The following is a 13988-nucleotide window of genomic DNA, read 5'->3' on the forward strand; positions in this document are numbered from 1 at the left end:
GTCAAGAGGAATTACTGGAGGTAAGAAAAGAAACCCAGTAGAAATGCTGGGAATTGCTGAAGACCCAACTCCCTCAAATTACATCCATGTCCCCGTTTAACCAGCCAGGGTCTGCCCACTGGCCTGTCCAGTGAGAAGCTGGAAACTGAGTGTTGGTGTGTGCCCAGGTGTGTGACACGTGGAGGGGGCAAAGAGGGGTCCCTGGGAAGCCCCCTCCTGCCTCAGTGTCCCTCAGTTCTCACTTGTGAGCCATGTTGTTGTAATCGTCCTGTGGCAGGGCCGGCAGGGAACGGTCTATCCTGAACTCCTCCTCCAGCCCTCCCGCTGCCTTCGCCAAATCCCCCAGCGCTGTGGGTTTGCCACTGTCTGTGCCGCCCCCTTCCAGCCCCAGGATCTGTCTCTGCACCAGCTTGGAATAAAGGCCTCCTTCTTCCATCAGCTCCTTGTGCGAGCCCTGCTGCACCACGCGGCCCTTGTCCAGCACAATGATGTTGTGTGCCCTCTCCACAGTGCTCAGCCTGTGTGCGATGACAAGCACCGTCTGGTTCTGCGAGTCGCCGTAAATCGCCTGCTGGATCTGCCAGGGGGGAACAGCCATTAGTGCTTTGCCCTGGAAAGGGGAACAGAAGCTTTGGGGCCTGTGTTAAGAAACCTCTGGATGGAAGCTTTGCTCTCCTCTGGCTATGCAGAGGACACCAGACTCCCTGCAGCTCTGCCAGCACCAGCACGTCCATCCCAGCTCTTGCTGTGCAGCCCAGAAAACCATCTCAGAGCAGCCAGCCCGCAGCTGTGGTATGTGCACAGGTCTGATCCTGAAGCTGGGTTCTTGTTAGAGCTGGGCCCCACATTTGGAGGCTGCCTGGTGCTGGCAAGGGCTGCAGGAAGGCAATACCTGGTAAATGCAGCTGCTGGGAAAAGCAGGGATTTTTCCTGGGTGTATCAAGGCAAAGCAAGAGAGAGTTGTTTTCCAGCCAGGAGGCAGATAGTGGCACTAAGTTCTGAAAGGCAGGCAGATGGCCACCAAGAACACATCACATCGACACCCCTGGCTAACCAAAAACAGCCCCTGGCTGGCACCTGGCACCACGCATGTGGCTGAGGACCTGCAAGCTCACAAGCTGCTCCAAGGTCAGATGCTCACACTGTCCTACACTCTGGACCAGCAGCTCTCATCTGCCTGGACCAGAAGACACATCCTCACACCTCAACCTTGAGCTAGCTTTCCTTCCTATCATTAAACCAGTGAGTCCAAACTGCAGCTGGTAGAGCTGTTTGGTTGTTACATCCCAGCCAGATAAACCAGCTCCATCGACAGAAAGCTCAGGGTCTTTCCAGCAAGTGTGGCTTCTTTGGTGCCTCAGATGGAATTTCAGCTCAGGCAGTCCCTGCTGTAGTACCATTTTTTAGGCTCTTCCACTGTATCCTGTCCACTTTCCACATTAAAAAAATATCCACATTTAGCAAACAGGCAGAGATCCCTATCTCATCACCTTTGTCAGGCGCTGGCTGCGCTCTCTTAGTGGCTACAGCAGTGTTGGGAGCAAATTCCTGCTCAGGAATTAGCATCTTACCCAAACCTCTGATTGCACCATGTCAAGACTAAGCTTGTCCACAGGCTGGAAACTGAAGCTGCAGTTGTTCCTCCAAACCCAGATTGCCTCTTTGGTGCAAACACCTGAGTCACCAACTCACTGCGTGCTCGCTCTCTGCATCCAGCGCGCTCGTGGCTTCATCCAGGATGAGGATGGGGGGAGCCCGGATCAAGGCCCTGGCAATGGCCACTCTCTGCTTCTGGCCACCTGACAGCTGGGTTCCTTTTTCTCCTGCCTCTGTTGGATCAAGAGGAAAGGATCAAAATAAAAATCAAGAGCTGCCTTCAAGTTCAGAGCCCAGCCAGGAGCAGCAGCAGCATAGTTTGAAGCTGCAGCCCTTCCCCCCAAAGCAGCAGGTTCTTGTCCCAAGGTCTGAGGGACTGATGCTCATGGAAACAACACAAAGAAGCCCCTAAGCCTGGAAGATGATGTGACCCCTCAGCTCCCATCCCTGCCCAAGCTTAAAAGTGGTGAGACTGCCAGTGTCACATCTCCACAGCACTGCCAGGCACTGGGAGCCAGACCAGTCCGGATGGGATGGGGATGCTCTCATCCCTGGAACAGCACCAGAACACTCTACTGGGATGGGTTCTGAAATCCTGCAACAGCTCAGTCACCCCAAAAGGCAGGCAGGGAGCTGCACCTCTCCATGTCACCACCTCTACAAGGGCCTCTGAGCTGCCACAGTCTCACGTCTGCCACTACCTGGCTGACTTCCCACCCGAAGGGGGAGCCTCTGCTTCCCTCAGCGATGCTTTCAAGCACCAGCAGAGGGTTTGGGTACCTGTGTGGTAGCCGTCCTGCAGCTCGGTGATGAAGGTGTGTGCGTTAGCCTTCTGGGCAGCCTGAACCACGGACTCGAAGGAGGCTGACGTTAAACCGTAAGAAATATTATCCGCAATGGAGCGGGCGAACAGCACCGGCTCCTGGCTCACCAGGGAGATCTGTGGGAAGGAGGGGAAGAAGGAGGGGTGATGAGGAGCAGACAGCATGCTGGCTGCTGTCTCAGATCATCATCAGCTTTTGTTCCTGCTGGGTAAAGACTCAAAGCCCCATCTTCAGACCAAGACACAGAAGTGCCTCTGTGTGGGCTTCTGGTGAGGACACCAACAACAGCCCCAGCTACTGTCTGCTGGGAAGCTGTTTTGCAGGAAAGAAAACCAGTGCCACGCTGGTACACTGGCATCTGGGATGGGCTTCCCCCTCCAAGATCTTCCTGGGTTTTTGCTCCAAACCTGTCATTCCCACTACCGTTTGCCCTTCTCAGTATGGGAAACCAGTGATGGGACAATACAGGCTGGACAGACCCTCTCCCAGGGTCTTCCTGATTTTCTGTTCAAGGCCAGGAATCACACTTGGGCCACATGAATGAGCTCTCCTGCATCTTTCAATCCAAAATAAGCAAGTTAGGGACACAGCTGTTGCAATTCCTCAATTGCTTAGCAACAGCCTCCCTGTCCTAACTGACAGCCACTATTGCTCACTCCTGCTTTCTCCAACACCCAAGATTGAAATCAATCGAACACTCCAAAATTACTGCTCAGAACTGGGCATGAAGAGAGCCAGCAGGACATGGTCATATTTTAATGGACTTTTCCCCATACTCCATACACCACACCAGGCTTTCTGAACTGAAAGACTAGATTGTCTTTTAATTTCCACTCAGTATGGGCAGGGAATGTAAATTAGTCACACTGACTTTGGCTTTCCAGCCTGACTCTGATCAATTGTTTTCAGGTTTTCCAGCCATTTGCTCTGGGAGCAAACAAAGAAGGCAGTTAACTTGCAGAGGAGATGAAGGCTGATCTGTGCTGAGACACAGATGAGAGCCAAGAGGCCCAGACCCCTCTCCTGGGCAAACCACCCAGCCCCTCTGGTGCTCCAGCTGCTGCCAGGATCCCAAGAGGTTTATCTCCCCATTAGCTGAGAATTACTGCAAGGTAGAAAGTGCTGAAGAGTGCAAAAACCCCTTTTCTCCAAACTCGGTTTAGATGATAATTAATCCAACAACCAAAAATATATTTCTCCTGCACTGGCCAAAAAATACAGAAGATGTTTTTTTTTTCTTCTGTTTTTGGAAGGCTTTCCCCTCCCCATGAAGTCACTCTCCATCCCTTTCTCTTCCGCCCCCTCAAATTATCGGAATTCATTTCCTGGAACACCTCCAGCTTCCAACTTTCTGGACATTTCAGAAGGTGCCAGGTCAAATCCCAAGCACCACAGCAGCCCTGCCATCCAGCCCCTCTGACCACAGCAGCCCACAGCCAGAATACCCGTATCAGTCGCTCGTACCACTGAGTGCAGGTACTTGTGATCGTACATGTTAATGGGATGCCCGTCCAGCAGCACCTGCCCGTCTTGCAGAGGGTAGAAGTTCTCCAGGATGTTGACACAGGAGCTCTTCCCGCTCCCCGAAGGACCCACCAGCGCCGTCACTCTGCCGGGGTGCAGGGTGAAGGACACATTCTGCAACACGAGTAGGAGAACATGCTCAGGTCCTGGCTTTTCTCAGGGTCCTGGGCACTACACAAGAAATGTAGCTGAATCCTGGCCACAGTGACCCTCCCTCTTGGTGATGTGCCACATCAGCCATCTCTCCTGGCTCTCAGGAAGCAATAAACCTCCAAAAGTGCTTTCAGTTTGCCTGCTGATGTAGCAGAACCTCTAAAAACTGCAAAGCAAAGTAACCTTTTTGCTGCCTTCCCCTGCCCCGTGACCCCAGCCCCTCTGCCATGGAGACAGCCTGGCCCCAAGCCTCGTGCCACGCTGACGTGCTTGCTGCCCGAGCAGGGAACACAGCTTTTATTAATAAACCTCATCCCTTGTCAGGAAGGGCAGCCCTCAACACCCTCATGTTCCCTGCTGTTCCTTGTGACCTGCTTGGCAGGATGATGTTGAGCCTTTACCCATCTCCAAACGGGCAGCTGATGTTTCCTGTCGGCTGGGGGACCAGTTAATGTCATGACGGAGAAGCAGCACGTGGTGCCTGGTGGCAGGGAGAGCTCTGTGCCCATGGGCTCACCTGGAGGACCTGGGTCGAGGAGCGAGTGCGGTAGGAAAAGGTCACATTCCTGAACTCCACCTTCCCATCCACATGGTCTGGGGCCAGGGACCCATCGTTCACCATGGTGGGCTTGCGGTCGATGAACTCAAACACCTTCTCAGCAGCTCCCACTCCCTGCATCAGGCCACTGTAGACAGAGCCAACGGACTGGAAGGGAAGGGGCAATGGTGAGACCCTCCCATGCAATGGAAAAGGCAATCGGTGCCACCACCTGCAAGGAGAAGGGTTGGAGCAACCCCAGGTCTATCATCTAACATTAACTCATCATCAGACACAGGACAAGAAAGCTCTTCGCCTCTGCGGGGTATGGATGGAATACCTGGACATATCCAGGGAAAGGGCATCTAAAGAGGTTTGTGCATGGGTAGACCCAGAAGGGAACAGAAGGAGGAAACACATGGATTGGAAAGAGAAAACATGCACCAGGAGATTCACAGTCCAGGCTTCCCCCAGGATCCTCCACCTCTCTCTGCTCAAGACCAGCAGCTCCCCAGCCTCGTGGCTACATAGTCCACATGGAGCAGCACATCACCCCAGCCCCAAGGGGGCAGCCTTGTTCCCTGGCACACGTGTCTCCAATCCAGAGCAGCTCCAGGCTGGACCCTTCTAGGCAACCACTTGGCAGCAGATACAGCTGTTCACTGTGGGATATGGTCCCGGTAGATTTACCATTGTTCTTTTCCCAACTACAGCTGCTGCCCACTGACACTGACTTCCCTGGAATCAACTCCTATTACATTGGCTCTTTTCAATATTAAACCTAGAGCTGCAGAACAGCTTGTACTGCAACTTTCTTTCCCATCAAGAGGGGTAGAAAAGCCCAAAACCACAGCCTGGAAACACCACCAGAGCCTGCAGTTGTCCAAACAGATGGTGAGAGCCGGGTGAGCTGCCTCCAGCTCTGCTGCTGCACAAGGGCTGAAGTGCCACCAAAACTGTGCTTGGTTGCGAGGAAACCTCAACCTGATCATTTCTGCCTGCATCAGCCAAGCTTACAGCTCTACAAGGGAAAGGCAGCCCTGGGTGGGCTCTGCCACCCCACCCACAATCCCATCTTGCTAACGTGCTGCCAACACAGCAGCTTGTGGCCTATTCTGGGGAGGGGGGGGGATGAAAAAGTAATATAATTAAGTTTTTAATGAAGCCTGAAATTTAACAGGCAGCTTTGTAATGCCTGCATCCTTCATGCCAGGAAACATGCTTGAGAGGCAGCCAGGACTCTGCCCTTCAGCAGGGGCAGCCTGAGCCCTTTGGTCCTGATGGCCTTCTGGGGGACAAGCTGCTTTGGGCACACTCAGGTTGTGAAGGCACAGCAGGAGGGGAATAAGGAGCTGAGGGGAGAATCAGCCCACTGGTGGGCAAAGCCACAGCACCAAGGAAATAGTGGGTCCAGCCCCAGGACCTTCTAGAAGATATGCATCATCTTGATATGGGGTAGCCCAGAAGGATAACACACACTCACCTCCATGCAGTCTCCTAAGACGAACTCATAAATGATGAAGGAGATCAGGTTGCCACTGGTCATTTGTCCAGAGATCACGAGGTGCCCACCATAGTAAATGATGCTGACTTGGACCACCAGGAGGGTCAGCTGAAAGCAAGAAAACACCCCAAAATCAGCAAGGCCAACTGGTGCATTTGTAATCACTCACACAACAGCTCACAAGTTGTACACTGACATTAATTCTTTGAGCCCCAAATGGAGCGTCCCTGGCAGCACCCAGCTTGGATATGAGAAGGGAAAAGCAACTCAAGAACTCTGGTGGAGTTAAAGAGATGGGCTGGGATCTTTCAGAAAAGCAGAATTCCAAAGGGGGAACAGCCAAGGAAGGAGAATTTATCTGAAATAATGAACTTCTCTTAAAGAACTTCTCTTTGTGAACTTCTCCTGGACTAACACCCTCAAGCATAATAATTGATACTCAAACTATCCAACACATGCAGCCACCTCACCATCAAAATTAACTTTCTGTTATATGAGTGTGATGCATTTAATTTAAAACACAAAATCAAGCCAAAAGTTAATGTAAAAAAATCCTCCCTGCATGTACGAGTCCCTGAAGCAGAACCTCAGCTCTTGCCTGAAATCAGTGGAGGGTACCACCTGCTCTAGAAAGGACACAGATCAGCTCAGATAGGACAAACACCAGCCCCTGCTTTTACTCAGCCAGTTTTGTTCTGGGCTGTCTGGGTGCTCAGAGAAGCCCTGGTGCTCTGTGTGACAGGCTGTAAAATCACAGACAAAAATACTGGGGGGGGAAAAAAAAACCCCTCTTCTATTCCACTGCCACAATCTGACCTTACAATCCTGCTTCCCCTCCAAGAAAGACCCTACCAGGGCTGTGCTAAATCCAGCTGGTTCTTTCTTGACCCCTGCAGGAACAATTTTTGAGGGTTTTTGCTGCCTTTGATTCAGAGATCCATGCTGACCCAGTTCAAGCTTCAGCTTCACCTGGGAGCCCAAGAACAAGCCAAAAAAATGCTCTGATTTTGCTTCCAGACTTGGGAAGCCATGAAGTCTCCCACGGCTGCAGGAGGGCAACTCTTCACCAGAGGCTGCTCAGAGACAAGTGTAGCCTCACGGGAGGGTTTCGCACCCTTCAATATCCCCCGACGCAGGAGGAGTCCCAGACCAGCTGGTCTTGAACGATGAAAACAACATTTTAGATAAAAAAAAATGCAACTAAAATAAAACAAAAAAAAAACCCAACTCGACCCCAAACGCCAGCAGCCTCCTCCTTCCACCACCCACACACAGCACATCTCTGTTCCTGAGCAGAAGCTCAACCAACGCCGCGGCTGTTCCCAGCCGGAGCCCCGGGAGGAGCTGGCAGAGACACACACTGCAGCAGCACGGGAGCTTTCCAGGGGGTTTTCCATGACCTTGAGTACTTATCCATAATGTTCCTCCTTGCAAGAGCAAACAGACTGTTTGGTGGCACGATGCAGAGCTGCCCCAAGGGGGAGTGGAAGATATTGTTTTGATGAGTGAAAAAAATGGTAATGATCAAAGAGACAGAGGATTAGTGGATTAGTGTCAGTGGACATCAAGGCTGGGCTTGCCCTGCAGAGCTTCCTGGAAGAGGAAGAGAAGCACGAGCAGGGGCCCACGTGCATTTTGGGAGCTGAAGGAATGTCCTCCCTGCCCATCCCCAGCCCCAGTGCTGGCCACCTACCCCGCTGCACCAGACATAGTAGGTGTAAGCCATGGCCTCCCGCCTGTTGAGCTTGTAGACCTGCTGCAGCTTCTGCCAGTACACGTTGGCCTCTGCCTCCTCGTTGGCAAAGCTGCGGACGGTCTTCATGGCAGAGATGGTCTCCTCGGCCGTGTTGTTGGCCTTGGCCAAGGCGCTCTGCACATCCTTGGAGAGCTTCTGCAGGGAGCAGAGGGGGCTCAGCAGGTGCTGGGTTGCCTGTGGCACATCTACCCACACACCCCAGGCTCTGCTGGGCTCAGGAAAAAAGGCACAGTGACATTTTTCAAGGCCACGGGAAACACGGTTGAGCATTGTGATATGTCCCACAGCTCGAGACAGCCTGGGACACTGCCAGGAGGAGAATGGATTTGTTGTGCTGTCCCTGAGGAAGGACCTGGACTGCAGGAGGTGAGATGCCATGTCTGGGGCCATCTGGGAAGCCAGTGGCAGAGCCACTACATCTGGTGCCCTGATGGGACAGGTCAGCCCAGGAGCCCCACCAGAAGTTTCCAAGTCAGGGACAGGTCTGGAGACCAAGGGCAGCTCCACTCCTCCCACGAGCACCTGGTCTGCAGGAGGAGCCACGGCCAGGGGTGCAGCACCCCAGGACCCCACTTTGGCAGCACCCATGTGTGCCACATCCCTGGCATAGAGGAGAGCCCCACTAACCAATGTGGGGAGCAGGAGTGCAGGGGTCAGAGAGTTGGTGGGACATGGCATTAGGCATGGGGCCTTTGGCCCACACTAGCCCCAGGGGCAGGGAGGGAGCTCAGCACTGGGTTTAACCCCCCCTCAAGTCCCTCTAAAGGGAAAGCAGAGAACAGAGGACAGGCAGGTGCACACAGGCCAAGCTACCTCTCCTGTCAGACCAAGATGTTTCCAGTTCTGGGCAGGAAGCAAGGTAAAAGCTGAGGCTACACTTGTCTGCCCACACTGGTTTAATGCTGCCTTCCTGCCCCCACCACCAGCATCAAAGCACCTGAACCTCAGTCCCACCAGCTCCAAAGCCACCCACAAAGTCCATGGTGGCTTCATGAGGGGAACAGCCCAGTGTTGTGGCACACTGTGGCCATGCCAGCTGCTCCTGCCTACCTCGTAGTACTTCCCATAGACCTCAGACACCAGCATGATGATGGGGAAGCCCATGAAGGTGACGAGGGAGAGCTTCCAGGAGAGGCTGAACATGAAGAAGATCACCCCTGTGGCCTTCACCACGTTGCGCAGGAAGATGTTGATGTTCTGGGAGACCAGGTCGCTCACGATGGTCGTGTCCGATGTGAGGCGGGAGATGATGTCCCCTGCAGCAACGAGGGGTTGGGGAAGGAGACAGCAGGGACGTGTCACCACACAGGTCACTGCCTCCCTGTTCCCCATGCCAGGGGCCAGATGAAGCTCCTCATTTGACCCACCCCTGGCTGGGGGTCTGGAGGGTGGCATGGAAGGGGGGGTGACACTCCACTGCTGCGGGAGCAAAGGGAGCAGTGGAGGTTGAATTGCTGCATGCACAAGGGACATTAAATGCATCTGAAGGCAGAAGCTACATCCCTGGGTCACTAAGGGTGTCTGCAGGACAGCAAAGGGGACTGCAGCAGCACCCTACACCAGAGGCACCCTGTGGGCAGGCAGGTGGGCAGCAGGTGTGTGGGTGGAGTGTTTGCTGGGCCAAATGCAGCTCCAGAGCTGTCAACCCTGAGTTAATCTTTAAATAACACCAGGAGCCCTCCAGGAGCTCGCCAGGAACTGCTGACACCTTCCCTGCCACCCCAACAGGACCAGCCATGGCTGGGCACAGCTCACCCTGCAGAGAAGGCAGCTTTGGAGAGGTCTGTTTGGGTTTAGATGTCTGCCCTGCAGCCTGGAGCCAACCCAAGTGACCCTGAGGACATGGGTCCAGCTACCAAGGGATGAAGCTCCTGCAGTGCCCTTTGGTGGAGCTGAACAGCCAGGAAGCATCACCCTGAATTCCTCAGTGCTCGGCCCCTGCTTGAGCCCAGCTGCATTCCCGTGCTTTTGTGCCAGCCTGGGGTCACCCACATCCCACCACAATAACTCCTCTGGTGTCCCCAGCTACCAGGGCACCACGCAGCGATTGCTAAATATGGCAACAGCCTCAAAACTAAAAATACCACCCAGGAGAAAGTAAATGTGGGAAAACGTGGCTGGGAACCACACCAGAGCAGCAAGGGCTGGGACAGGAGCGAGTGGCAAGCAGGGGAAGTCACAAGCACATCCAGCAAGCTTCACACCTGGGAGGCTTCCCATGCCCTGAGCAGAGCTGGAGAGTGGCTGATCAGCATGAACTGATGGGAGGAGGGAAGTGGGTGTTTTGAGGACGACTGGAGGTGGTGGGCACATCAGCCCGGGGGCTGCTGGATGTCAGGATGATTGGTGGGAATGGGACATCCCCAGGGTGTTGGGCACAGCAGGAGGCAGATGAAAGGGAAGAGCTTTCTGCTGCCCTTTCCAAACACAAGCACTTGGGTGCCATCACTTGGCTGCCCCCGACCTGCTACGTGCTGGGTGGGCAAACCAAGGGGATAAAAATACCAGGGTGGGATAGAGGGGTTAGAGCAAAATCTGGGGGGAAGAGGAACCAACCTGTGCGATTCTCATCAAAGAAGCTCATCTCCTGAGACACCAGCGACCTGAAGAGGCAGTTGCGAAGGCGAATGTTCAGTCTGGCAAAGACCAGGGTGAAAACGCCGCCCCGGACACCTGCGGCAAACGAGCTGATTGCAGATAAGAAACGTTACAGACCAGTGGGCAGGAAACTCACTCCTCAGCAACACAAACATCCCCACAACCAGGTCAAGGACCTGGGCAACGCTGTGCTGGGACTGCTCCCCACCCTAGGAATTGATGGCTAATCCAGCCCACGCTTCCTCTGGGTGCCACCAGTAGAGAGATGGCTGGTCCTAACTCCTGCAGTGACAAGCTTTGGGTGGGGACATAGTGCTGCCAGGACAGGGCTCCCTGGGGTGCCATCTCCTCCTGCTCCCCCACCATCTGCAGATGGATGTGAAGGGCCACCACAGTCTCTCTGCACCATGACAGCACAGAGAAATCAAAACACATCTTTGGTCTGGCAGGGGCCTGGCAGAGCAGCTGCAGGTGAGACAGTTCATGCCCACCACCATGGTGAGCTCCACCAGGAAAACCCCAAACTCCTCCTCATCAGGGCCAAAACCAGCCTCCACAATTACCTTCCTATGGCGAGCAGTGACATGACCAGCACGGCCATGGAGAAGTGGTCCATGCTCTTCTGCACCACGATACCATCGATGGCCAGCCCTGTGTAGTAGGGCAGGAAGGTCTCTCCTGCCAGACAAGGACAGGACAAGGGGTTTCAGCCCCAGCACATCGGTTTGGCACAGGACCTGTATATTTTCAACTATGATGGCTCACGGACAATCCCATCCCCACCATGAAGTTACTTGGCCATCGCATGAGATGTCTCAGGAGGTGTAGCCCTTAGTGGCATGTGGAGATGTTTAATTTCCCAGTGTATGTCATCACCATTGCATTTTTTTTTTCTTCGTGGCATTTATCACCCAGCCCATGCCGGATGTGCCACTCAGCACCCATAAAAAAGCAAGGCTGGGGTGCTGCCAAGCCCTCCCACCACGGCTCCCTCCTTCGCCACGAGAACAGGAGCACCCCACGGCCTCCCCTGCTCTACTCACCCAGCGCAGCCACGAGGAGGAAGAAGGAGGCAATGCCCAGGAAGAAGGCATCTGGCTTGGTGTAGGACAGCAGCTTACAGATGGTGGGACCTGCTGCCTCCTTCTGCTTGTCCCGTGGGGTGCTGCCATCGCTCTCCTCCGCCTCAGCACGGGACTCGGAGCCAGGCCCCAGCGCCTCGCGGGAGGAGGTGACACAGGCAAATATCCCCACAACCAGGCCAAGGACCTGGGCAACGCTGTGCTGGGACTGCTCGCCACCCTAGGAATTGATGGCTAATCCAGCCCACGCTTCCTCTGGGTGCCACCAGTAGAGAGATGGCTGGTCCTAACTCCTGCAGTGACAAGCTTTGGGTGGGGACATAGTGCTGCCAGGACAGGGCTCCCTGGGGTGCCATCTCCTCCTGCTCCCCCACCATCTGCAGATGGATGTGAAGGGCCACCACAGTCTCTCTGCACCATGACAGCACAGAGAAATCAAAACACATCTTTGGTCTGGCAGGGGCCTGGCAGAGCAGCTGCAGGTGAGACAGTTCATGCCCACCACCATGGTGAGCTCCACCAGGAAAACCCCAAACTCCTCCTCATCAGGGCCAAAACCAGCCCCCACAATTACCTTCCTATGGCGAGCAGCGACATGACCAGCACGGCCATGGAGAAGTGGTCCATGCTCTTCTGCACCACGATACCATCGATGGCCAGCCCTGTGTAGTAGGGCAGGAAGGTCTCTCCTGCCAGACAAGGACAGGACAAGGGGTTTCAGCCCCAGCACATCGGTTTGGCACAGGACCTGTATATTTTCAACTATGATGGCTCACGGACAATCCCATCCCCACCATGAAGTTACTTGGCCATCGCATGAGATGTCTCAGGAGGTGTAGCCCTTAGTGGCATGTGGAGATGTTTAATTTCCCAGTGTATGTCATCACCATTGCATTTTTTTTTCTTCGTGGCATTTATCACCCAGCCCATGCCGGATGTGCCACTCAGCACCCATAAAAAAGCAAGGCTGGGGTGCTGCCAAGCCCTCCCACCACGGCTCCCTCCTTCGCCACGAGAACAGGAGCACCCCACGGCCTCCCCTGCTCTACTCACCCAGCGCAGCCACGAGGAGGAAGAAGGAGGCAATGCCCAGGAAGAAGGCATCTGGCTTGGTGTAGGACAGCAGCTTACAGATGGTGGGACCTGCTGCCTCCTTCTGCTTGTCCCGTGGGGTGCTGCCATCGCTCTCCTCCGCCTCGGCACGGGACTCGGAGCCAGGCCCCAGCGCCTCGCGGGAGGAGGTGACACAGGCCAGCAGCTGCCACAGCCCAAAGGTGGCTGCCAACGCCACGTAGGTCCAGGCAAAGAGCCCCCAGAACCAGGGGTCCCTGATGGTCTTCCGCACCTCCGAGTAGAGCAGCAGCTTCACCATCATGTAGATGCCCATGAGGACGCAGACGATGGCGATGAAGGTCCGTGAGGCCCGGAGGCGCCGGGGCCCGTAGGCCGTGTTGGTGGCCACCCCAATGGCAGCCCCCAGCAGCACGCAGCTGCGGTAGAGGCAGCCCCCCCAGATGTCCAGCAGCGAGTTGAAGATGTTGAAGTGCCTCAGGTCCTGCAGGACATCCCGGCCAGCCCGGCCGTGGGTGTAGAGCAGCGTGGTGACCGCCACGTCGGCCCCGCTGAGCGCCAGCGTGCTGGCCACCGCCTTCCAGGCGCGCATCCTCGCCGCTGGGCTGGGAGGTCACCCAGCAGATGGGGCAGTCCTAGCACAGGGAGGGTGTGGCTGTGTCAGGCCTCTGCTGCAGGGTCAGAAGAAGGGGATACGGTTGTTATTTAGGGAGGGAAAGGGAAGCAGGATGGTGGGACAGCTGTGCCAGCATCCCATCCTCACCCTTGACACTGCTGCCTACTCCTTCCTCCCCTGCACAAACACTCCAAGATATTTCATCAAATGAGAAGCACAAATGAAGAAAAAAAACCCAAAAAAGTCTGTCCCAGAAGCCTGTGCCCATCCTGAATCCTGCAGCAGAAACCTGCCCATCTTGGTGGGGAACTTCATCCCCACCTGCTGTGGCTGCTGTGAGGCCACCAGGTCCCCAGTGCTGGGACATCCATGCAGCCCATGTGTCCTGTGTAGGTGTCAAACTCAGACGTTCATGACCTGAAAAGTCCCTCCTCACCTTTCCCAGGACAAAGCTGAGACCAAGTGCTCCACCAAAACTGTATAAAAGCTGAAATGGGAGCAGCTCAGCTTGGAAACAAATCCCCCTCAGCAACAAAAGAAAAAGGATCAGTCACAGGTACAGGGGCCTGTACCCTAACCTTCTGAAATATCAACTTGGGGTGACCCAGGGAACCCAGCGTGCAATTCAGTGACACAACAACAATCCCAAGAGGAGATTAAAGGGGGGGTTGGAAACCCACATCCCACGGGAGAGGGAGGCTCCAGGGCAGGACGTTGTTGGTGCTG

The 13988-nt window shown here is 54.8% G+C and overlaps 1 protein-coding gene across 1 annotated transcript; it reads right to left on the bottom strand.

The window, feature by feature from the left end:
- Positions 1-238: 238 nt before the first annotated feature.
- Positions 239-13238, bottom strand: ABCB9 (ATP-binding cassette, sub-family B (MDR/TAP), member 9). Its single transcript, XM_010002538.1, has 11 exons — positions 12629-13238; positions 12150-12264; positions 10452-10582; positions 8946-9151; positions 7833-8030; positions 6119-6247; positions 4615-4803; positions 3885-4058; positions 2377-2536; positions 1693-1829; positions 239-577 (listed from the first exon to the last, which is right to left on the bottom strand). Exons 1-11 carry the CDS (start codon positions 13236-13238, stop codon positions 239-241), a joined length of 2388 nt encoding a protein of 795 aa, XP_010000840.1.
- Positions 13239-13988: the final 750 nt, after the last annotated feature.

This window comes from Chaetura pelagica, unplaced genomic scaffold (genome assembly GCF_000747805.2).
Source record: "Chaetura pelagica isolate M959 unplaced genomic scaffold, ChaPel_1.0 scaffold618, whole genome shotgun sequence".
Classification (NCBI taxonomy): domain Eukaryota; kingdom Metazoa; phylum Chordata; class Aves; order Apodiformes; family Apodidae; genus Chaetura; species Chaetura pelagica.